Source organism: Rana temporaria, chromosome 2, assembly GCF_905171775.1.
Source record: "Rana temporaria chromosome 2, aRanTem1.1, whole genome shotgun sequence".
NCBI lineage: Eukaryota > Metazoa > Chordata > Amphibia > Anura > Ranidae > Rana > Rana temporaria.
Window position 1 is genome coordinate 220,934,460 of NC_053490.1, and position 26,731 is coordinate 220,961,190.

The 26,731-nt window shown below is 39.2% G+C and overlaps 1 protein-coding gene across 7 annotated transcripts in view; it reads right to left on the reverse strand.

Annotated features, from left to right (window-relative positions):
* EDAR (ectodysplasin A receptor) overlaps positions 1-26,731 on the reverse strand; it is a 145,206-nt gene that overhangs the window by 32,880 nt on the left and 85,595 nt on the right. For all 7 annotated transcript variants that reach the window (XM_040336481.1, XM_040336477.1, XM_040336476.1 and 4 more), the window contains 4 exons: positions 23,238-23,311; positions 22,784-22,906; positions 21,685-21,866; positions 21,080-21,165 (listed from right to left, as the gene is read on the reverse strand). In XM_040336481.1, coding sequence (XP_040192415.1) covers positions 21,080-21,165; positions 21,685-21,866; positions 22,784-22,906; positions 23,238-23,288 — 442 coding nt within the window. In that variant the 5' untranslated portion in view covers positions 23,289-23,311. The remainder of the gene's footprint in view (positions 1-21,079; positions 21,166-21,684; positions 21,867-22,783; positions 22,907-23,237; positions 23,312-26,731) is intronic.

Sequence of the window (26,731 nt, forward strand, 5' to 3'; positions counted from 1 at the left end):
TGTGGTGAAGATGCACCTAGTAAAAAATTCCCAGTCAGGTGCAAGGAAAATAAAAAACAACATATTTTCCTGCACATGACTGGATGATGGAAATTAGCAGAGCTTCACCACATTCATTAAGCTCTGGGGGAAAAGACTGCAACGGTACTTGCAAAGTGCAAAGTCTATTAGCCTTTATTAAATAAACCCCAATGAGTTAAACTGAGAGTCCATAGCCCTGTGTAAGCTATGGCCCGGATTCTTAAAACACTTACGCCGACGTATCTCTATATACGCCGCGTAAGTGCACAGATGCGCCATCGTATCTATGCGCCTGAGTCTCAATGCAAGATACGCCTGAAATGTGGCTTCATCCAACCGACGTAAGTTTCCTACGCCGTCGGAGCCTGGGCGCATATTTACGCTGGCCGCAAGGGGCGCTTCCATTGATTTACGCGCCAAATATGCAAATGACCGAGATACGCCGATTCACGAACGTACTTGCGCCTGTCGCAGTAGTATACGCCGTTTACGTAAGGCGTACGTCCGGCATAAAGTTATTCCACATATAAGGAGGCACCTTCCATGCAAAGGTATGGACGTCAGAACAGCCGTCGTATTTTATGTAGTTTACGTAAGTCGTACGTGAATGGGGCTGGGTGTAGGTTACGTTCACGTCGTAGGCATTGAGCCGTCGCATCTTAGGGAGTAAATTCAACGTGATTCTGAGCATGCGCGCGCATGCGCCGTTCGTTCGGCCTATCATTTACATGGGGTCAAGCTTCATTTAAATGGATCACGCCCACTTCATTCCTACTTTGAATTAGGTGGGCTTACACTGGCCAATTTACGTTACGCTGGCGCAACGTAGGGAGCGGGTGCTTTGTGAATACTGCTCTTGCCTCTCAGAGTTACGTTGGTGTAGCGCATATGAGATGCGCTACGCCGGCACAAAGATGCGCCGCTCTACGTGAATCCGGGCCTATGACTCTAGCAATGACTAGTAATAGAAAAGTGATTGTCCTATGTTCCTGGCAGATGAAGTGGTGGAGGAGCAAAAAGAAGGAATGAACTTGCTGCCTTGCCCCGTGTGGGAAAATGAAAGGGAAATGAGCTAAAAGATTTACATGGCAATAAATACAGTAAAACTTTGGATTGCGAGCATAATTAGTTCTGGAAACATGCTTGTAATCCAAAGCTCTCGTATATCAGAGCAAATTTCCCCATAAGAAATAGTGGAAACTCAGATGATTCGTTCCACAACCATTTATTCATAAGTCCTTCCTTTTACAGTCTATATAAAAAGATTATAGCAATGTGATAAGTTGTGTAACCATAAAATGTCCATCCATAGTGCCCTCTGTCCCCTGCACCCCCCCCACTGTAGTGTCCTCTGTCCCCTGCACCCCCCCCACTGTAGTGTCATCTAACCCCATCTAACCCCTGCACCCCCCTACTGTAGTCTCCTCTGTCCCCTGCACCCCCCCCCCCACTGTAGTGTCCTCTATCCCCTGCACCCCCCACTGTAGTGTCCTCTGTCCCCTGCACCCCCCCACTGTAGTGTCCTCTATCCCCTGCACCCCCCCCACTGTAGTGTCCTCTGCACCCCCCTCCCCCCACTGTAATCTGCATCACAGGGCTGGATGGGGGCCGATCCTTTTCTATGTGAACAGCTTTACCCCGGATTCCTTTTAATCATCAACTACGTGAGTTTCTAAATGTTGTACCTTCATTAAATGTAACCATATTGCTACACTTAGAGGCACCTCTCTTCTCTTTTATACTCAGTAACGTGACGTTACTTCTATATCAAGACATCGCTCATTTATCAAGTCAAAATTTATAAAAAATGTTTTGCTTATCTTGCAAAACAAGACCAAAATTACTCTCAATCCAAGGTTTTACTATATATGTAAACACATAATATGTTTTTGTATGTTTATTATTTTGCCATTTATTATACACACTGTTCAGATGAGCAGGTATGTGAATAGATTAGATATTCTTTAAATGTAAAGTGATCATAATTTAAATTATGATCCTTCATTTAAGAGGTGGGATACTGTCTGTATACCACAAACTGGTTCTCTTTGTAATTTTACAGTAATAATTATTTCTGTTTAATGCATCATTTTTTTTAGGGTCATATATTTGCACCCAAAACAATGGCTAACTAAGGGCTCAATGCATTAAAAGGGTGAGTAATTCTTATTGGGATAAAAAGGGAGAGGATATGGGAATCCCACCTAGTATGAAACTGCAGTACTCACCGAAAATATCGGGGGGTGTAATCAAAAATATATGGTTACAGGAAAAAATTAAATAAAAAAGGAAACAAATACACACCCATTTTATTTTTTCCTGTAACAATTCTTATTGGGGTCTTTCTGCCAAATATGTGAAATTATTTTCCTAGAGACAAAATACAAAACCAGATATTGATGACAAAATACATATTTTCTTAGCATAGCTTTTATGAAAGGCTTGTCTCCATAACAATGGTCTGTTTTGTTGTGTCTACTCGTTCACAGATCAGTTAAGTTATAGACCTGATGATTTCAACATCATAGCCTCTGCCAGACTATAAAGTCATAAGAATAATTGAGACACTCTATGATAAAGTCAGACATAGGTGTGTTAATTAAATAGCCTTTATAGTGCTAGAGAACTGGGCAAACTGCCCATATGGAATAATTTCAATTTCTTTCAAGAGCCTTGCTGATAGATTTCGTTATTGAAAAGTGATATCTAAATCTACTGTAGCAGAGTGCCCCTTACTATGCTCAGATTTAGGCATCTTTAACTCACTTATGTCCTTCTCCCACATCTCCTTGTGTTCCTGGACATACCCAGGGTCACCCCTCTCTCAGGAGCTCAGAAAGGTCCTACCTGAGGCAGAGGTATCTGGGTAAGTTTCTGCAGTCAGGTGAGAAGCTCTCCATTGTCAGAATCAGTGTAAGGCCAGCCAGGGCAGAGTCTAATAGCATGTGACTTCCCCAAAAGAACCCTCTACTGTGGGGAGCCCCTCCCCAATTGTGGAGTAACATTTTGTCTTTGGGCCTTTGATCTCTACAGCTGTTCAACTGTTTTACCAGAGCTACCCTGGACTTTACAATGTCTATAAAGATAATCGCAAGTAGCTGTGTTCTGTATTGTTTTACTAAAATAGTTATTCTATGTTTGACTTTCTGTCGTTAAAGAGTTCTAAAGAGATTATGTTATGCAGCCAAATGTTACCCTGACTGAGTCACACACATTGCTGTGAAAAGCCCATGTTTGTCCAGTTTTCATTATTCTATAGTATATGGAATTTTGTTACCTTTTTGCATTAATCCTTCTAACTTTGCACTTGTCTAATAAACTCTATTTACACTGTGCGATCATTCAGCCTATTACATGTTCTGTTAAACTTGCCATCTATAAACAGAATCAGACACATCAACAATAGTAATGGAAGTGGAACGACAGTGGCGCCCAGTAATACTTTTCCAAAGCATAGTAGCCTACTATCCCTGCTGAAATTACCACTATATTCCTGGCAGGATTTCTACCTCAACAATTGCCCAAATACATAGAGCAGGGGTGTCCAACCTGTGGCCCAAGGGCTGCATTCAGCCAAAGACAGCTATAAATGCGTCCCAACACAAAATCGTAAACTTACTTAAAAATATTTATTTTTTGGGGAATTATTTGTAAAAATGCATTCACCCTTGGTGAACATATGTGGCCAAATAAAATGTTGACAGTGTCCCTTTACTGGACTTTTATATGTTTTATCTTCCCAAAGAAAAATCCCCCACGACTTATTCATGTCATCAGTTTTGGGCAGCACCAATATTTGTGAACAGCTATTTTTAAGGATGAAGCACATGAAGGGCAAAATTAGAACCAAAATATATGATGAGCCTCTTGAGAATTCATTGAGAATTGCTACTCCATCCATGAAACCAGATATTGATTAGCTAGTTTATCAAAATAAGTGTCACATATTGCATTTGTTTTATCTTGTCCTCTTTTACTTTTATAATAAAAAATATATTACAAAAAAAGTTTTATTACTCACATGAGTACATTATTTACGGTAAATCGGTGATCATTAACGTGTGATCTGCCTGACCTTTTCGTCTCATCAGTTATCCTTATTGTTAGTGTAGTTTATGTGTGGCCCAAGACAATTCTTCTTTCAATGTGGCCCAGGAAGGTCAAAAGGTTTGACACCCCTGACATAGGGTAAGCTCAGACTGACTGGGTGAAGAGATTGCGGGACTTGATCCAATCATATGGGATGCTGCCCAGTCAGCAGTGAAAACTGGCCAATAATGACTTAGAGGGAGAAGCAAGAAGGCTAATCCTGCACATACCAGTGGAAGACCAGGGTTCCCTTGACAAGATAGTTAACCATTTAGAAGCACTGTATAGCCAAGCAGTAACATTAGGGGACCTTGAGGCCCCACATCATTGGCAGACAGCAAGATAATTAATTCTGGAATATGCACTGGAACATCAAGACATAGCAGCATATGTACAAGACAAAGTGACCAAACAGGACAGCCCTTCTGGGGTGATTTGTAGATGGAATGCTACAAGATCAGACAAAATGTATAAATTAAATATAGAAGGAACCCTAATCTCGAATGCACCTATGAACCTTGTAGGGAAATTGATACTCTGCAACCAAACAAGTGGATCCATAGGAGGAGGCCATTTGTTAATTTCACAGCTACAGACAGAATTAACTGCACTGAAGCACTGACAGGTATGCTTCTAGGAGAGGCAAGGAGTAGATGACTCTTTTTGAGATGGAGAACACCACATAAGAGGTGACCAAGGTCACCCTTACCATGCTGGGGCTGTCAAGTTGGGCCATCTCTAGAGAGACTGCCTCCAGTGAAAGCCATTAAACTAGAATGTTCTGCTGCCAGGAGTTAAACAATGACTTGACTAAAAGAGGGCCTGTTAGTAAACCTCATCTATGTAGTAGAATTGTTACTGGACAGAGACACAGAGAAAGGATCCTGTGGAAAGATCGAAGTTACTATCAGAAACCAACAAACTGCTGAGGTAGTTGTCCTATCTCATCCTCAGGGGTGGTATAAAGTACTGCAGAATAATAATCCCCTATGACTCTTCAATGAGCTTGCAGGTTGTACTGTCAAATGCCCAAACTCTCTATGTGTCATCTGTTTAGTGTTAAAGGGTTCAGATGCCCAAATTCCATATCTGACTTGGCACATGTCTGCCCCACTAGAAGTACTGACCATCAACTTTCTTACACTCAATATATCGGAATACAGATACCATCATGTTTTAGTTAATGGCAGACCAGTTCACCAAGTTTGTGGTACCAGTACGGACCTGCAACCAGACAGTCATCATCGTTGCCCAGATGGTGTACAATCAGTTTTCTGCAGAAGATACATTCAGATCTGGGAACCTGTTCTACTCACTAGGCATTCATTTGCATGCTACTGCGTACCACCCACAAGACAATAGGGCATGTGCGAAGTTCAGTGGCACCCTGATACAATTGCACCAATGCATAGCTCCTGACAAACAATAGAAATTGACCCATTAGTTAGTCAAAGTGGTCTGGAAGTATAAGTATACAGTACATTCCTTGCTAGGCTGTTCACCTTACTATGTTACATTTGGCTGCACTCATACAGACATTTGAGCCACAGTGCCTACAGAAGATTAACCAGTTGTGGGTGAAAGAAAAATTGTAAACACAATGGCAAGATATCCCTGGAGTTATATTACAACATCCCATTCTAGCTGTGCCATTCTACAATATCCAGAGAGAAGGAACTATAAAAAAAAACATGATGCATGCACCGTGCCTTGAGACCCACAGAGAGGCCCATAATAGTTTTTTTTTTAAGAAACTGCCCAAGTTCATGAGCTCCAAACAGAGGTTCAAAGGCTGCTGTCTTCTGCTCCTTAACCATTATTTCCAGGACAAGCCGTGGATCATGACAATATTACACAGCCCAATAGTAACCCAGCTGAGGTCCATGCTTCTGCTGTGAAGCTCTTTGAACCACCAGCTACTGACACACCTGTAGACAAAGATGCATTGCCTCTTGCCCCAGCAGATGGTACCAAAAGTCTGCAAACTTTTCAGCGACAGAAAGTTCAAGTAAATTGTAGTAGATTGACGTGTAACATAATGTCTATTTGCTCATCATGTTCAGATGCAGGCCCAAAGGCAAAGGCCCATTTAACTCCTTACCCCCCAGGTTCCTAGACATGCCCAGGGAAGATACCTTTCCCAGCTTCCCTTTCTCTGCAGCACAGGATGACCAGACCTATATAAGCAGAAGTAGGTGGACAAGTGACCTGGAGACATGTGAGACACCCTCCACTGTCAGAAATGGAGTAGCTGGCTCAGTGCCCAATAGCACACAGCTTCCCTAAAAAGATCCAATTGGCCAGTGGGCAGCTGGGCCAGAGCTTAATATCACACAGCTTCTCCAAAGACCCAGCTACTGTGAGATGTCCCTCTCCAATTGCTCCCACACTTCACTGTGAGGGAAGCTGTCAATGAAGATAATTGCAAATAGCTGTGTTATGTACTGTTTACTGAAATAGCGATTGTCATTTTAATTCTCTGTTGTTAAAAAGTCTCATGGAGACTAAACATGTTACTCTGGTAGAATGGCAGAAACAATGCTGAGAGTCCACTTTTGTGCAACTTTCATTATTCTCCAGTGTGTGCATGTTTTTTGCCATCCTGAACCTGTTTTGCATTATTGCTTCCAACTTTGGACCTGTCTAGTAAAGTGTGTATTACACCTACATCCTGTCTGATCATTCGGCCTATGCTACCCATTCTGTTAAACTTCGAAATAATATAAAAGCAAAATAATAATTTTGCCCTTTTTCAGTATAGTTTGATTCTGTTTGTGACACAATATTCTTTGTGTGATGTTTTAAAGCAGTCTACACAAAGCTTATATAAAGAAAACCGTATGTGCTAAAAAAAAAAACAGCAGATGCCTGTAAACCTGACCAAAACAATTTATATTTTCAAAACTAAGAAATATGCCTTTGAGGCATAAGCAAGCTTGTTCAGAGACTATTACAGTTTATTTCCACATGAATTTACACATTGGACAGCATACTTTATGATGCAACAGTGTAATGATTTGAGCTACAAACAGCTAGTGTTGATAGATTTTAGTCTGTAAATCTTCTTTAGTTCAAAGGAAGTACGTTCTCTAGGAATGAGGTCTGGGTTAACTGCTGACATGGGTTCTAGGGAAATCCTGCAGGTTCAAGATTTGGATTCCTGCCAGGGTTGCCAACTGTCAGCTTATTTACGGACAAAGGATAAGGTCAGTGATGTTGCCAAGAAAGAAAAGGAAATCTGAAAAACTACATAGGAAGAGATTAGGGTTTTTCTTTTCATCGTTTTTTGTCTTTTATTTAATTTTTTGGTTGATTTGTTTAACAATCCTGTTCATAGGAAGCATGTTTTTCGCAGTAAGACAATACTGCTCTCCAAGGACACTTTGTAGCCAATGCCCAGGTATTAAGCCTCGTACACACGACCGAGAAACTCGACAGGCGAAACACATAGTTTTGCTCGTCAAGTTCCTTTTCAGGCTGTCGTGGATCTTGGCGAGCCAAATTTCCCCATTCCCGTCGAGGAAAAAGAAGACATGCCCTCTTTTTGGCTCGGCGAGATCTTCGACAGTTTCCTCGTCGAAAAGTGTACACACGACCGGTTTCCTCTGCAAAAAAAAAAACAGCACGTTTCTTGCTGGTTTTTGCCGAGAAACTCGGTCGTGTGTACGAGGCTTGAGAGATATTGAATAATGAGTTCTAACTGCACTCCACCTAAGTTCATACTTAATTCCTAATTAAAGCATGTCCCTTTGATAATCTTGAACCCTAGTGTTCAATTCCTGAAGGAAATGCAATCAACAAGAAAGGTAAACCGTATATGTTGAAGTTTCCACCCAAATAACTATTGTAAATCTGCAGTTCAAACAACCAAAAAGGCTGAATAGGTGTTAGCTGCCAATAAATATTTATTTTAGAAAATTAGAAAGAACAAATTGTACGATTCAGTCAATGAGGCATTTGGCCCATTAGCAACACCTTTTTTCTGGAAAGCATCCACAGATTGGTCAATAAAGTACAGAAGGCTTCCAGCATTTATTGTTGGCACTCACTGGTAATAGGGAGAAGGCATCTGCCCAAACCACAGACTTCATTCCATTGCAGAAAAGAGGGAACTGCATCATTACCAATCATGAAATGATGCAAAGGAACAAGAGTAAGAATGCAAAAGAGCAGAGTTACTATGATTGCTGGCTCTATGCAGCTGCGGCAATGATCAGAAAGCAGACACAACTCCTACCATAGTTCTCCAGCTTTGACCCACTTAGTAAAGTAAGAATCTCCTTAATATTATCATCTATGATGAAAATATGTAGTAGAGCTGTCTTTATACTAGTAATTTCCGTAACCTTTTAACAAACCCTTTGGACTGAGGGTGTTGCTATGAAAACATACTGAGTTATGTACATGATTTTACTATCTCCGTAAAATTGGTCTTTGGTGTGCTCTTATTAAAAGTAATTACCTCTAGGCTAGAATACAACACAATTTTCAAAGCAGAGACATAATACACTGACAATCAAAGCAAGCTGAGAAAGATTTAACATAATCATAATATCTTGCACGAGAATCAAATTTAAACCATGAACTAGGAGATGATTAAAAAGTGCTGCATAAGTGCTGCATACAGCAGCATAAACATGATATAACGCAGTGCACTTCTGATGATCTGATCTTCTTTGTAAAAAAGTTATAAGGTGTCCTTAAAAGCAATATTCTTTTATCATATAGATCACCTAAAGTTATTGGGTATTTACTTAAAGCAACACTATAAATTTATATGGTCATTTTACCACTCAATTTCCTTCTGCTGCTCCAGATGAAAGCAATTGAAGAGGCAGAAAGGAGGAAATGAATGTTCCCTAATCACAATGGAATAGAGAACACATGCTATAAGAAAGAGTACAGGTCTTGTCTAGGCTACACTGGGGGTTATTTACGAAAGGCAAATCGACTTTGCACTACAAGTGCAAACTACAAGTGCAAAAGGGCACATGAAATTGCACTAAAAGTGCACTGGGAAGTGCAGTCGCTGTAAATCTGAGGGGGAAGATCTGAAATGAGGGAAAGCTCTGCTGATTTTATCCTCCAATCTTGTGCAAGCTAAAATGCTGTTTTTTATTTTCCTTGCATGTCCCCCTCAGATCTACAGTGACTGCACTTCCAAGTGCACTTGTAGTTTGCACTTGTAGTGCAAGAGGATTTGCCTTTCGTAAATAACCCCCACTATGCAAGAATGTTAGAATAAAGCAGTTTAGCCATGCAATCAGGTTTGTTTCTCTCCTGACCCTTAAATTCACAATTCACAATAAAACAACACTGCTTACCATGACTGCTTTCTAAACAATGCAAATTGTAGCAGACAACAAATAAAGTAAGCAATACACCAAAGATCTGCCCATGATAACAAGAGGCTATCAAGAAATATGGGCAGTCCATGTATGAAAGAAGAAACCATTGATGGACACTGTTCATATTCAGTCTGTAGTCAGCAGTATATGCATGCAATGTAAAATAAACTTTTGTTGGTGGCCGTATAGTTAGTTTTGTTCGTGGCTTATTACTTTCCTTAGAATTGACTATAAATGCATCCTTTAAGTTCCTTTTTTTTAATCTAAGAGTGCTTGCAGTACAAATGGATGCACTAGAAACTCCCAGACACCAAACTCAAAAGAATATCTTAGGGTAATACAGCTTTGAGAGAGGTAACTTGTAAAATTTGAGACCCAAGGAACACCCATATTCACAGCCAATAACCTGGTCACGTTACATGCACAAAAAAGGTGTGCAAGTATCCGTTCTACAAAGAAATCTTTTAACTTTAGATTATTTTTCACAAACAGAAAACACATAAAATATTAGTATAATGTTAGTATATCATGTGTTATATAAGAAAAGCTATAAAAATGATTCTTCAGTTTTCCGTCGAATACACTTTCTTTGATTACTTCTATAGAGTGAATATTTGTTAGTAGACGCAGACACCTGCCTTCAGGGGGAATTCATATAGAAAATGAACAGATTAATGGGAGTTACAGAACACATGTTGTTCAATGGAGTAGAAAAGATGCATTGTCCAGTCAATGTACCGTTTTATTTGAAGAGCGCACGTAATTACGAAAGTTTAAATTTTTCTTTTAGTAGATTTTTTTTTCAACCTGGTTCCAATTTAGCATCAATGTGCCTCAAACTGGGGCTTATATACATAGTTTATTCTATTTAAATTTTAAACTTTGTTAACTACCAATTGCTGTGATATTTTTGGATCAAATTTATACAAATTAATTATTAGGTAAGTAATTATTATTCGAATTAGGGATGTAGGCAGCCCATGTACATATATTTTTCTTATTCCACCACTCCCCTCTTTTTGATACAAATTTATCCAAAGATATGTTTTAAGCAGTTCATAAGAACAGCCAAGTTTTTTGATGTGCATTGAATATTCTTTCATTGGTATATATGCAGCTATATACGCACAAGCTTTTATTACTGCTGGGTGGTATTCTGGAACATTGTTATATGGTATTAAACATCTTCGACAGGGTCTCTGGCCCATACCAATCAAACACCTTCACCTGTTGTCACATATCAAATTTTGATATAGAATATGTTTTAAGTCCTGTCCAATTATACCACCCAACAATCTCCCAGACAATTTTTATATGTCACTTTTTTAATTCATAGTGTTCCATTAGCAAACAGTGTATGAATGATTACTATCGGGCCTTTGAGTATAGTTTGGGGATAATGATAAATAGGTCATGGTCCAGGAGAGGCATTTGGCTATGTTTACAATTAGATCATTAGAACACTAAATTGTAAATTCATGGATATGTGTTTTCTGACTTTCTTCCCACCTTCTTAAAGTGATTATTCCAAAATGACAGAGGAACCTAAAAGTTCTTTTATGAACCGTAATTGTTAGGAAAACTCTATTATTTCTGCAAAATTGATTTTCTATGAAGCGGCTCCTAATAGGAGGTGAATTGCTTTCTGTGACACAATGCTTTTCCAGTGCAATCAGTTCCTATGACACATATTTGAAGGCAAGGTCCCAGTAGTAATTAATTACAGGGATACGCAGGCCCTTTGTCTTAGGCATCTCTCTGCAGGTTCGGACTATACATGTGGTTTTCTAGGAGCTGCCAAGCAAAGCACCTGCATGAGGAGGTAAACACACAGCTGCTACCGTCTGACATTCTTATGTGAATGGCCCTGTGTTCCTTGGATGTGAATAATAACGTGGCAAAAGGGTTTAAGAGATGCAGCAAGTAGGTTAGGATGTGTGACTGCATTCTTCACAGAACAATACGTGCCTTGAGAATGAGCAGAGGGGCTATGCCTCAATAAATACCAAACAGCATGTACATACTAATTACTGGCTTCAGGAAAAATATGTTGGAGCTGAATTTGTTGTGTGCAATGTTAAGGAAGAATCCTGTATGAGGACAGTGTGATTCTGAGTGGGAAATGCTCCTTTTTGCCAGCAAAGCAAATGAAGCTTACAGTTATAGATATACACATATTTACAATAATAATGTTTTGTATTTGATTACTTTATTAATTTTTAAACAGTTTTGTGTCTATGTTTACATGCCAGTGCCTGCACACACACACTGGCTTAATGCACTTTGGCAGTGTTGGGGGTCTTAGGTTTCATTTGATGGGTGCTCTAGTATGTGTGTTGGTATGACTGTGGTAAACTGTAAGCAGGGATTGATGTAAATGGTTCAATATTCCATGCTGTGGAAAAAAGTGGCATTGCTATAAAACTGAGTAAAATGAATTAACATGAGAACAAACTGAACATATGTCCAAGATCCCATTGTTGAGTGTGCTAAAAATGTTTCTGGGGAGACCCTAATAGCCTCAGCAATCAGTAATGTATTGTTGCTTAAATGTAGAATGTGTTGAGACACAGGGGTCGTTTTATTACCAACAAATAGACCGTTCACTTTGCAAGTGAAGTTGCAATTTTCCCCAGGGCATGGTGAATGAGGATCTGCTGACTTCTATCATCCAATCATGTGCAAGTACAAATGCTGTCTTTTATTTCCCTGCATGTGATTGGGTAATATTTACAAAAATAAATGTCAGCACCTATGGCTCTGGGGCACATTTTCTACCAAAGTGAATGCCCCATGGCTTCATTGTCCTGCCAATTCCTGTGACTAGCTAATCTTTTATGTTGGGACAAAGGATTTGCCTTGTAAGGACTTTGCTGTATCTCAAAATGCAGAACACACAGGGGTTGACTTAATGAAACAGAAGGGTGCAAAATCTGGTGCAGCTGTGCATGGTAGCCAATCAGCTTCTAACGTCAGTTTGTTCAATTAAGCTTTGACAAAAAACAACAACCTGGAAGCTGATTACTTTCTATGCAGAGCCGTGCCAGATTTTGGACTCTACAATTTTAGTAAATCAACCCCACAGTGTACCGGCAGATTACATTGTGACAAATGTAAAAAGTTTGTTACACTTAAAAAACCCAGTTTGAATTAAATCAGATGTGGTTCATGATGCACCAGTATTGCATCTGTCTTCAACAGATTACATACAAAACTACAAATCAAGGGAATTTTAAGGTGCCATATATATATATATATATATATATATATATATATATATATATATATATATATATATACATATATATATAGTAAGACCATATACAATAGTTATATAAAAATCACTCTTTATTTACAGTGTGATTTTTATACAAATATTATATATTGTTTTACAAGTCCCATAATTTGCAGTTTTGTGTGGAGGACTCTTCATTAGGATGGGTGCCATTATTCTTCTTGACTTGGGTATCACTATTAAATGTCAACACCGACCTTAAACAAAACTATTTGATTCTAGACCACTTGCTATTTTGGGCCTGATAACAAGTAGTGGTTCTCATAAATCCGCATTAAAGAATTCTGCAATTTAGTATATACAGAGATAAGTCAGATTTGCAATTGCTATTGTTGCTGGGTGTGCAATTTAGTATATACAGAGATAAGTCAGATTTGCAATTGCTATTGTTGCTGGGTGTGCAATTTTAAGAGAATGAAACTGAGTATCTGAGTATTTTCAATAGATAGGAACAGTGGGCTCATTAGGACTCAAAAAAGTTGAAGCTGATATATCAAGTCAAGTGCAGTGCTTATTAGCTATAAGGGGACAAATGGTTAACATGAATGTACACAATGGGTTTTATTTACTATGGCTGGAGTGTGCAAAATCAGGCTCACTTCTGCATAGAAACCAATGAGCTTCTAACCCCAGCTTGTTCAATTAAGCCTGGTAATAAACCTGGAAGCTCATTGGTTTCTATGCAGAAGTGAGCCTGATTTTGCACTCTACGGCGATAGTAAATAAACCCCATTGTGTACTTAAAAGTGGGGTATGCCTGTATAGGCTTGTTTTACTAAAACTGGAAAAAATCTAGTGCAGCTCTGCATAGATACCAATCAGCTTTCAGGTTTTATTGTCAAAACTTAAAGGGGTTGTAACGGTACAATATTTTTTTCCTAAATAGCTTCCTTTACCTTAGTGCAGTCCTCCTTCACTTACCTCATCCTTCGATTTGGCCTTTAAATGTCCTTATTTCTTCTGAGAAATCCTCACTTCCTGTTCTTCTGTCTGTAACTTCACACCGTAATGCAAGGCTTTCTCCCTGATGTGGAGTGTCGTGCTCGCCCCCTCCCTTGGACTACAGGAGAGTCAGGACGCCCACTAACACACAGCTCCTTTCTCTATCTGCAACGTAGAGTGTCCTGACTCTCCTGTAGTCCAAGGAAAGGGGCGAGCACGACACTCCACACCAGGGAGAAAGCCTTGCATTACGGTGTGGAGTTACAGACAGAAGAACATGAAGTGTGGATTTTTCAGAAGAAATAAGGACATTTAAAAGCAAAATCAAAGGATGAGGTAAGTGAAGGAGGACTGCACTAAGGTAAAGGAAGCTATTTAGGAAAAGAAAATGTACCTTTACAACCCCTTTAAATGAACAAACTGAATTTAGAAGCTGATTGGCTACCATGCACAGCTGCATCAGATTCTGAGTGCTTCAGTTTCAGTAAATCAATCAAAGTATGTCCAAACAAACAAAGTAATACTATTGAAGTAGCTATGGAAACTATAGTGTATACAAATTTTTAGGTACATTTTTTGTATTGTACCGTCTGTTGACTGAGAACTAGGATAGTTTGTATGGTGTATCTGAAAAACAAGTAGAATATAAACTTGCACTATGTGCTCTAAAAGTCAGATTTTTCCCTGTGTGTAGCACCTGCTTGATTATTTTTGGTAGTTTATCCCATTATTCTATGAGGCCTCGTACACACGACCAAGTTTCTTGGCAAAAACCAGCAAGAAACTTGCTGGTTTTTTTTTTGCCGAGGAAACCGGTCGTGTGTACACTTTTAGACGAGGAAACTGTTGAGGATCTCGTCGAGCCAAAAAGAGAGCATGTCTTCTTTTTCCTCCACGGGAATGGGGAAATCTGGCTCGCCGAGATCCTCGTCAGCCTAACAAGGAACTCGACGAGAAAAACGATGTGTTTCACCCGTCGAGTTTCTCGGTCGTGTGTACGAGGCTTCACTATAATAATTCTAAATATTACATATTATTTATTTAATATGTTTGTGGCCTTTATTGGGTGAGTTGATTTTGCAAATATTCACATAATATTTATTTAATCTGTCTGTGGCCTTTATTGGGACATTTGATGTTGCAATTATTCACATCTAATAAATGGTGTCTTCCAAAAAAATTGGCACTGTTGATTGTGGAAAAACACTGCATATTTATTATTTATTGCTTACATATCAACACAGAGAAAAGACAGAACATGCTGATCATGAATAATTAGTTATTATGGGTTAGTAATGTTAATGATATGACATAGCACAAGATATTGTGGACGGCCTACAAGATATGGAATGTGACAAGGAAAATGGCATATAAAGACGGACAGACAAGACTGACGCTCTGACTCTCAGTCGCTCTCAACACACTTTACACGTTTGTGTGATCTTTTTTTCTTCTTGGAACCTGAGAAGAAAACAAAACACATGCAGTAAGGTAGTGTGGGAGTCAGTTAGGGAGAGGGTTATCTCACAAGGTGACTGCAGCACACACAAAGGAAGTTTTCAGGCTCTTGGGGTATCTTTGGAGCCCATGAACCAATGGAAGAATGGCTGAGCTCCCTGACCCTCCAAGCTGTCACAGCTGTTGGAACTGTTTATGCTGGCAACACCAATACTGTACAACAAGACCACAACCATCTTTTGCTAGAAGTTTTGATTGATAGGTCATTTGATTTTTTTTGCTGCTCTATTTTAGTTTAAAATGCCACCTTTGTAAGAGTTTAAAAAAAAGTAATTTTGAAAAAAAAAAAAAAAAACATCCCAGTGAAACTATAGATAGTGATATTGTATGGAAATGATTGCAGTAGTAATGCTTCATATTGGTTACTCAAGCCTAATGTCCAGATTCACGGCATTGTCATGGAATAGGTTGATCAGGTCACCTTATAGTGCATGGGTGCTCAACCTGTGGCTCTCCAGCTGTTTCAGAACTACAATTCCCATGAGGCATTGCAAGCTACTGACTGTTACAAGCATGACTCCCAAAGGCAGAGGCATGATGGGACTTGAAGTTCTGCAACAGCTGGAGAGCCACAGGTTGAGCACCCATGTTATAGTGCGTTGTGACCAGTGCTCTTTAGCATCAATGACTTTGGGTAATAAAGATGGGGTTGACTCCTCACTTTCCATTATCTGTGATTGCTTTAGATGTTCTGATTGGTTTAAGTTTATGTCTTTTTGAAAAATTATTCTTCATTTTGCTCCCACTCAGCCTGTTCTCATTGTACATTCTGTATATGATCTGCTTTGAATCATTAAGTATTTTGGGCGGAATGAAGTACATCTGTCCAATATTAAACCGGACTAATCTTGGAAAGAACTCTGGCACTGTAATTTGATTGTTAAGTCATATGTCAGCGCTATAAATATTTTAAACACAATTACAGCTGGCCTATAAACATTTTGCTATCCAATATGCTATGAAATCCATAGCATTTGACCGTAGGCTCCATTCCAACTCCTCTTTATATGACTGTAATAATTAATGTACTGTAAAACAGGATGATGCCCAGACACAACAGCACAGAGTGACAAACCACACCCGAAAATATTAATAAAGTCAGGACTATGGTTTAAGTATGACATCAGACAGTTACAGATGACTTCAGGGTTAAACTAAATAGTGCTCCCCTTCCGACTATTTTTGAAAATCACAAATGGATGTAAAATTTTGCAGTCACTTACTGTTGTGAACCAAAATGTGTGTATAGGATCAGAATTGGTGCATTTGTACTATTTACCTGCCTCCCCAACACTTAACCTAAAATACAATGAACCCTAAGGCCTATGATAACTTAATCCATCATGTAAGCCTCAATGACAATTTACACCTATTCTGCTGCATACTTACCATATATACTCGATTATAAGCCAAGATTTTTAGCCCTTTTTTTTAGGCTGAAAATGCCCCCCTCAGCTTATACTCGCACCTTGTCCGAGGATGAAAGAATGTCCATGATAGGCGGAACACTAAACACAGTGTCTGCTGGGAAACTGCGTGTTCCGTCTATCACGGAACAGAATGCGGAGGAGGCGTGACTTCTCAAGAATGGCCACCCGCTGTCTGATTCTGCAGTGCACGCACCATAATCAGATAAACAGAACAAAGGAGGAGGCGCGACTTTTCAAGAATGGCCGCCCGCCATCTGACTCTGCACCATAATCAGGTACACAGTCAGGAGTATAGAATCATGTATGGCGATCGGCAAGGCTGCCCGTCTGACTCTGCAGTGCACCATTATCAGATAAACAGAACGAGGAGGAGGCGCGACTTTTCCACAATGGCCGCCCGCCATCTGACTCTGCACCATAATCAGGTACATAGTCAGGAGTATAGAATCATGTATGGCGATCGGCAAGGCTGCAATGGGTACATTGAGGTGAGATTGCAATGGGCACATTGAGGTGAGATTGCAATGGGCACAGTGAGGTGAGATTGCAATGGGCACAGTGAGGTGAGATTGCAATGGGCACAGTGAGGTGAGATTGCAATGGGCACGGTGAGGCGTGCAAATGGGCATTGTTGACCCTCTTTTCCACTTACAGTAGCTGCTGCATTTCTCACCCTAGGCTTATACTCGAGTCACAACGTTTTCCCATTTTTTTGTGGTAAAATTAGGTTACTCGGGTCGGCTTATACTCGAGTATATACGGTACCTTGTCCTGCATATGGAGCCTCTGTGTTAAAAATGTTGTAAAAAAAAGAGCTACTATTATAAAATAACATAAATACGTGCAGACTAAGCTTATAATAACATATGTATGACTGTATGAATGTGTTTGCTTTCTTTTACCGGTCTGAGCTTTTTACAGACTTGTGTAGTATTTTGCTGTAATGCATCAGACTGGGCATTAGAGAAATGAAAAATTGTCAGAATAGAATTACGTTTGCCATATTGATCATGTACCTTCCAATTTTTTTTGAGCTGTTTTCCAGGACATATAAAGATGGGAAATTCTGAGTTTCATGGCTATAGGCTTGTTCTTGGTCAGTGACTCAGAATATACTGGAACCAGAGACAGCCAGAAAAAAAAAGTATTTTTAATCTCCTTTAAAAGACCGTTAAATCCTAAAGAGCATCCCAACACAAAAATTGGTTTCTTCGTTGTTTGTCCACATTTAGGGGGTATGTTATGCAATCTGCTTAACTTAACACCACGAATAACACCATATAAATCTGTCAGTACCTAGCAAAAAAAGCCAACTCTTACTTATTACTTATTATTAGCAATCACACATCACTTAAATCAATCAAGTACACATATCAGCATTACCAAACAACTTTCTATTTTTAAATTACAAGAAACAATCTCTCTCAGCACGGAAATAAATGCTGCTCTGAGCTTCACTATGTCAGACGTTTTTGGCTACCAAGTACATTGTAGATGTTTGGCACTATTAGAGACTACAGAAAGTCTATTGTTTTTGATCAGGCAAACCGTACAAGTCAGAAAAATGGTTCCGCAGGAAGAAAATAAGGGTTTTAAACAATTAGCACATTTTGGAAAAAAATAAATACATTTAGCTGCTCTCTTCACATGTAACATGACATAAAAGTGATTGTTATGGGACCCACATGTGTCCATTTGACAGAATTGACAATATGGGCACTTTAATATTCCTTTGCTCTCAGTCACCCACCCCACTCCAGAGAATGCTTGTCAGGCCAAACCCCCCCCCCCCCCGCCCAAAAAAAAAGAATAAATATATATATACAGTAGCCATAACTTTATGACCACTCACAGGATAAGTGAATAACATTGATTATCTCATTACAATGGCATCTGAAAGTTAATGAGATATATTAGGCAGCATATAAACATGTTGTCCCTGAAGTTGATGTGTTGAAATAGGAAAAAATAGACATCACAGTTTTTTGTGCAGACCGGTCAAGGTGCCCATCATGCTGACCCATGCCCACAGCCAAAAATTGTGCCTACAATGGACACATGAACATCAGAACTGGATCGCGGAGCAATGGAAGAAGGTAGCCTAGTCTGAGGAATCACGTTTTCATTTCCATTATGTAGATGACTGGGTGCATGTGCATTGCTTACCTGGGAAACAGATGGCACCAGGTTGCAGTAAGAGAAGAAGGCCTGCTGGGAAACCTTGGTTCATGCCATTCATGTGGATGTTATTTTGACATGTACCACCTACATTAATATTGTTGCTGACCAAGCACACCCCTTCATGAAAATGGTATTCCTTGATGGCAGTGGGCACTTTTAGCAGGATAATGTACCCTGCCACAAGGCAAAATTTGTTCTAGAATAGTTTGAAGAACACAACTACAAATTTGTGGTGTTGGCCTGGCCTGGCCTCCACATTCTCTAGGTCTCAATACAATACTGCATCTGTGTAAAGTCCTGGAAAAACAAGTCTGATCCATGGAGGCCCCACCTGACAACTTACAGGACTTAATAGATCTGCTACTGATGGCTTGGTGCCAGAAACCATCGAAAATCTTCAGAATTCATGTGGCATCCATGCCCTAAATGGTCAGGGCTGTTTTGATGGCAAAAAGAACTGCTGTATACCAATTATAAAATATATTATGTGTTGAACCTATATAATTATTTGGTATCCAACTGCTGTGTTGTTTATGTTTTTCCTAAATTAGACAAAGCATACCTTATGATGCTTAGCTAAACCACTTGAAAATATTTTTATATTTTTACGTCTTTTTTAAAGGAAAATTTTAAGTCTGGTGTAGTTCTATGTAGATTTTCTACATATGTCTATGTCTATTTTTAAGTTTACTAAACCTACATCAACCTATTTTTAAGTTTACTAACTACTTAAACTCTAATAACTCTCATGGAATATGTTTATGCCTATACACCACCAATAGTGCAGTGAAACACCATCGTTACATGCAGAATATGTAATATGTAGGTTTCAGTGATTTCACTTGTTTATTCTATTAGAACAAGTCAGATGGGGTATGGTCCATATGAAATCATACTGTATACAAGAAGCACCAACTTTCCACCACATTCCACAAGTCCTGCAACCATTGTGGATCTGTTGTAAGGAAATATACCACTTGAGCGAGATTACACATCTTTTGCTTTAGGGGATCCAGATAGACCTTTTTATAACAAAAATGCAAAATGTGGAAAAACAAAATGCAAAAATCATTATTCTTACCAGTCTTCTGTATAGTCTTTAAAAATAAACTCTCATCAACTTGTATTGACATTAATGCTTTTGGATGCATAGCTTTAAAGCATATTTGAAGACTTTCAAATTGGCTCCAAGAAAAACACAACTGATATGTAGCATATGTTTTTCTGCCTTTATTTAATTTCTTTGCAATATATTCTACAAACATACAATTGACTTAAATGTTAAAGGGAGCATGGCAGTATATAAATAATGAGACTGTCATTTGCTGCCTTCCTTTTACTGGTACAAGTTTCAAGGCTTCACTACTTAAAGTGATTGTAAAGAAAAAAATGTTTCCTGTAAAAATAACAAACATGTTACACTTACCTGCTCTGTTGCAGTGGATTTGCACAGAGCAGCCCAGATACTCCTCTTCTCAGGTCAATCTTAGCTGCTCCTGGCCCCTCCCTACTGTTGAGTGCCCCCACAGCAAGCAGCTATGGGGGCACCCGAGCCGAGTCACAGCTCCCTGTGTCCATTCAGACATGGAGCCCTGACCAGGCCCCGCCCCCTCTCTCCCCTGATTGGCTAGCTGACTTTTGTGTCCCAGCTAATCAGGAAAGAGAATCTTGGATGACTGTGACAATCGTGGACATCGCTGGACAGAGAGGGACCTCAGATAGGTGTTACAGTTAGACCCCTTTCACACTGAGGCACTTTTGTGCTAAAAAGCTCCTGAAAAATGTCCATTAAGAATAATGATTATTTTTACACTGGGGCGGTGCACTGGCGAGGAGATGAAAAAAGGCTTCAAAAGAACCTCAAAATGGTTCTTGCAGCAGTTTTTTAAGTCACGTGACCTTCAAAAAAGTGCACCACTAATGCTTCAAAAGCACTTGAAAAACTCTGCAAAAGTGCTCAGCATTTTATAGGAAGTTTTCAAGTGCCTTAGTGTGAAAGGGGTCTTATGGGGGCTGCTACACACAGAAGGCTTTTTTTTCTTATTGCATATTATGAATTAAGATAAAAAACCTTCTGCCTTTACAACCTTGACAGCCTTGATGCTTTCACAGTAAGGCAAGACAGCAACAGAAGCTCTCATATTTTTGATCTTGACAAATTTCCTTTAAATTACACTCTATATTCCTGCATTGGATATTGTAACGAGTTATTATCAATCTGAAAATTAGCACAAGAAAAATGGTAGTCTACTTACATTCCTTGATATTTGGAGGTGCCAGTGAGCAAGAGTGACAAACCATGCCATACATGCTTTTAGGACGGCTCTCCAGCATATAGTACCTTAGACAAGGAACATCATAAAGTAAATAAATATACTTTTTTTATACGGTTTTAATGTTGGATATGAATAACAATCCAACCAATTTGTTGTCTACATCATAACTTGGTATACAGTATGTGTGCATTCAAAGTTCATTGTACTTTGTATAGACAGGCTCTAAAAAATTTTGGAAAAATATATTACTTATGTGTTTTACAATGTCATATTATTAGAGCTGGGTCACACTCCATGTTTGCGGGGAAAAAAAATGTAAGGGTCGGTAGTTTCCAAGAGAAAATATGGTTTACATTATCTTAACATGAGGCATTGCCTTCACTGAAAGTCTTATACTACTGTCATTTTGTAATGAGTTATATGATTCAAACTGTTATGATGAATCATATAAACTGGAGCTACATTCCAGAAAGAGTGATTGGTGTTATTATAGTGTATTGGTCCCAGTCCGTGTTTTTTCTGAACTACTTTGTATCAATTCACACTAGATGCAATGTTATGACTTTTACCATACGTCATCTTACCCTGGAAGGCAAGCACCGCATTCTGCATCATTCTTGGAATCTCCAGGAGTTAAAATAGTAGCCCGGAAAAATCCCTCGCAGTCCTTATGTCTTCTGCATATTTGGTAGCCACCTTTAGAATACTTGCCGGGAAAACAAGGCATGCAACCATAGTCCTCATCTTTGGTGCCATATCCACAGGACTAAAGTGAAAACACATCATTATTGTAGATAAATTACAGATCACATCACATCAAAGATATTATTAATAGTTGATTGCTACTAACATTTTTAAACAGTTTTAGTGCTAGAGAGTTATGCTAATTGAAAGGGTCATCATTTAGTGTTCAATACAATGGTTACAGCCTTTTGTATTGATTAATTAATGATCTGTGCATATATGCTATTACTGGAGTAATTAATAAAACTGGGATAATGGCATAATTAATAAAATATGGGATATGACATAACGCCCTGAAGCCTCATACACACGACCGAGAAACTCGACGGGGGAAACACAATGTTTTGCTCGTCGAGTTCCTTGTTAGGCTGTCGAGGATCTCGGCGAGCCAAATTTCTCCATTGCCGTCGAGGAAAAAGAAGACATGCTCTCTTTTTGGCTCGATGAGATCCTCGACAGTTTCCTCGTCAAAGTGTACACACGACCGGTTTCCTCGGCAAAAAAAAACAAAACAGCAAGTTTCTTGCTGGTTTTTGCCGAAAAACTCGGTCGTGTGTACGAGGCCTGAGATTGTCATCATGTTGGTGCAGCCGAAATCACAATAATAATTAATTAATTAATTAAATAATTAATTAGAACGGATTAATTAATTTCAGCCATCAAAAGATCACTGCTTTTGTTACTTAGTTCACTGTAAATGTTTTTTGCAGTTTATCGAAACAGGAGAGACACTGCATGATTTTCTATCCTATCCTGCAGTAAAGATCAGCTGTAAAGAGACCACGGGTAATACTGGTGGCTAGTCTTTTGCTCTCTGCCTTCCTTTTTTGGGCACTGCATCCAGAGTTTTGTTCCCTTTTAACATTTAGATGACTGCTATTATGTAAGCCCTCTTCGTTGGCACTGTTAAGACCATTGGTAATTGTGCTGTCTACTTACGTTGTTTGGCTCTTCCCCTGGCTCGCACTCTGGACAGCTATGGCACAAACCAGTTGTCTGATTATAATATTCATTTTCACCACAATTAGAATACTCTGCTAGAGCTGAATACACCAAAGACACCTGCAAAAATAAGATCAAAGCATAAAACAGAATGCCACTATGATTCATAGATTTTTAACTGTAATCACAATTTAAACTGTTTATTCATTGACAATAATATATCATTAAATCAATTTATACATTTTTGGTATACTGTATATAAAATTTTCAGCTAACTGGGACAAGACTGGTTGATATTATTATTATATTATTGACAATTAGCCCTTTAATATACCTGAAAGGCAAATGTTGCCAGGGCAGGCAGTCTCTTTAGGGAGCATAATTATTTCAGTGTTAAAGCAAAGGTGTTATATTAGTGTTACTAATACAAATACAGAAAGAAAATACTCACCATTAAAAAGGGGAATATGTGGGTCCATTTGCTATCACTTTGTTTGTTCATATTCTTCCTACTGTGTCTCCCACCTATAAAAGAAGGCACATTTTACTCTGATTAATTTCATTTCTTTATTGTACATTTTACCTAACTAGATAATAATAAAAAACATTAACATAAACTCATTCAGTAGCAGCCTCTGTAATATCAGTGACATGCATACTTGAAGAAGGTCTCTGCCAAAACTATGATATATATATATATTTTTTGTTGTACAGTAAATTGGCAGACTGCTTGTGCATACTGTATATACATACACACTTGCAATCCCAGTATTTTCATCCCAAGTTTTGAAGATCCACAAGTAATATTTTATGTTTGTAAGCTCTACTACTGTCTGGCACAATATGACCAGACTGGAACTGGAACAAAAGAAGTGGAAAGAAACATGGATTGTAAAACGAACCTTGTGGTTATGAATCTAAACAGTGGCAGTAAGCAGACTTTTCATTCCTAGTTGTTTTTAAATCTACAGGCAAGATTCATATTTTTGGAAGGAGGATTCATTTAAAGGATCATACCACCCAAAATGCTATATTTCAGTTTCTGGTAGATGCAGGAGAGCTAAAATGCACAGTGATTTAAAGTGCTGGGTAAACTGTTGGAGCTATAAAAAACATGTATTATAATAATAATAATAATAATAATAATAATAATAATAATTTCTCGCATCTCACAAGGACCCAGTGGATGAGTTCCCAGTTATGCATTTTTGCTGCAAAAATACAAGCAAGGCTTATGTCACCTACACACGATAGGTAAAACCGATGAGAATGGTCTGATGGACCGTTTTCATCGGTCAAAACCGATTGTGTGTGGGCGCTTCGGTTTTTACCCAACGGTTAAAAAAAAGCGAACTTGCCACGCATGCTCAGAATAAAGCCGACACATGCTTGGAAGCATTGAACTTCATTTTTTTCAGCACGTCTTTGTGTTTTACGTCACCGCGTTCTGACACGATTGTTTTTTTAACCAATGGTGTGTAGGCGCGACGGACCATCAGTCAGCTTCATCGGTTAACCGATGAAAACGGTCCATCGGTCCGTTCTCATGGGATGGACTGATCATGTGTACGCGGCATTACTTTCCCTGTTGGACTTTTAATATATTTCATATTATAGAGAAGGTAAGGTGGAGTTAAGTCAAGAGCTACAACAGAAAAATCAATAGAATCCCCAGTAGATAACGAGTAACTGGCTTTACCAGACTTCACCTCGTAGTGAAATACAATTTTTGGAAGACCCTTTAAAATTAAACAAAGGTTGCAGGAAACAGGTACAATCTACATAAACAGTCTGCAGTAGCTATGGTACTCTGTAAAGTGGCTTTAAAGAAGAACTTCAGTCCCCTTTCACCTTCCTTATTGGGTTATCCTCCATAAACATACTCATATACCCAGTAAATCCAGCATTGTTCTGCTGAGATCCACTGCTGCATACCAGGCCCCACACAGCAATATTCTCATCTGAAATCTTAAGGAGCTGGCTGTATCTTCCCGTTTCTTACAGGCAGCCCTCTGATGATATGCGCTGCTCGGGTTCATCCTCCAGTGCTGTCTGATGCCTCATTTGTGCCTCCTGTAATATGTAATATAGATATCCCAGGAGGCTGCTAGTTCAGGGTTACATCATTCTTGCCTAGGCAAGAATTAAGACATGGAACATGCTGGACTGGAAGAAAAAACAGGTAAATACAACCCTCCGCCACCCCCCAAAAAATGCTTTGTAGACTGTGAAAGAGGGTGGAATGCAGTAGTGAAAAATCTAATTTTGCTGTGAAAGTCCATTTAAATGTAACACAATTTTAGCCTCACACTCAATACAGGAGCTTCCAATTATTGGTGCATATGCAGGGCACAATCTGCCTGGAGGTGTAAGCCCACACACTTAGCAGATTATATGTGAGGACTAGACATTGTTTTAAAACCTGTACAATTGATCTTATTCCTTATAGAGGAGTTAGTCAGGGCTTACCTTACCAAAGACCTAAGATTGTAAATAACTGACCGAACTCCCCATGCAAGTACATTTTAGGAAAAAATTGAGCTTGGGTAAGCCTACAAGGTAACAAAAAAGCATGATCTAGCACCTAAGGCCCCGACTTAACTTAATGAAAATCAAAGTCACACTCACAATACACAATGTTCCCGTAAATACAAAATCAATAGTAAAATATACAGCAATTCAGCCAAGACAGGTCTCTCTCAGAGGGATATCATAGGGATATATTTTTGCATTTAAATATCCCCATTGGTTTATGTATCTGAGTGCCTCGGAATTCAAATCAGCTTACATGTAAGCTCTAGTTTTCCTTCAACTGACACTGAAATAATGACAGATTATTTCAAAATGTATAGTGTTTGTATCCTATACTCCTTACAGATATTCTGCTAGCTAAGACAAGTCTCAGAAGGGCAAATTGTTCTGTAGATCAATTTGCTTTAAAAAAAAAATGACCATTGGCTCAACAAAGGGAGAGAACAAGTTTAGTTCTTCCTTTCTAATCTACAATTTATTTTCTATCATTTCAAAAGTCTTACAGCCTTCCTCTTATGAAAATGTAAAATTCACTTTAGCCCATACTGGAAAGAGTTTAGTTTGGCTGATGCCTGTACACTGCCAGGGCAGTTTGGATATTATGGCATATTTACAAAGATATTTAATTAACACTCGCTTTTAACCCATTGACTGCAAAAACAAGAGGATACAGTATTATATATTATTGTTTATTCAATAGCCAGCTCTCAGAAAGCATTGAACAATGATATTAAAATAAAAAGTATACTTTTCAGTCTTGAGTGCAGTTGGCCCAATTTCCAAAAGCTTAAGTGTGATTACTACATTTGGACATTTAGGACCTGTACTGCATGTAAAGACTGTCTGAGGGGCCATGCACATTTGGACCCGGCTAACTCCCTGTTGTATCATCTTCAGTCTAGATCAGGGGTGCCCAACCTTTTGAAGAGCGAGGGCCACTTAAGCGTCTTGGTAACCGGTTGCGGGCCACAATTTGCGGAGTGGGCGGATGGCAGGTCTGTGTATGCTCTGTATATGCAGAGCGGACATGGACACAGCCCACTACCCTCAGATTGGATTGGAGATAGGACACAAGTCGGTTTACATCGGCCACTCCTTAGAGGGGAATGGAGGGTCCAATTGGGTCAGGCTGACCTGTGAAAGGGGCCCAAGGCTGCTTTCACACAGATCTGCTGCAGTTTACCCACACCGCTGGTGCAATGCAGTGTATCTTTGGCTTTCCCGCACTTTGCAATAGACTTCGATTATATTCTGCAGGTTTGGTGCACTTTCAGAAAGCACACCAAACTCGCAGGTAACAGAAGTCTATGGCTCAGTGAAGGTAAACCACAGGTGCACTGCTCTGCGACCTGCGGATCATTTTTAAAGCAGCCCGGTAACCACTGCAGAACAGATATGCCCATTGTAACAGGC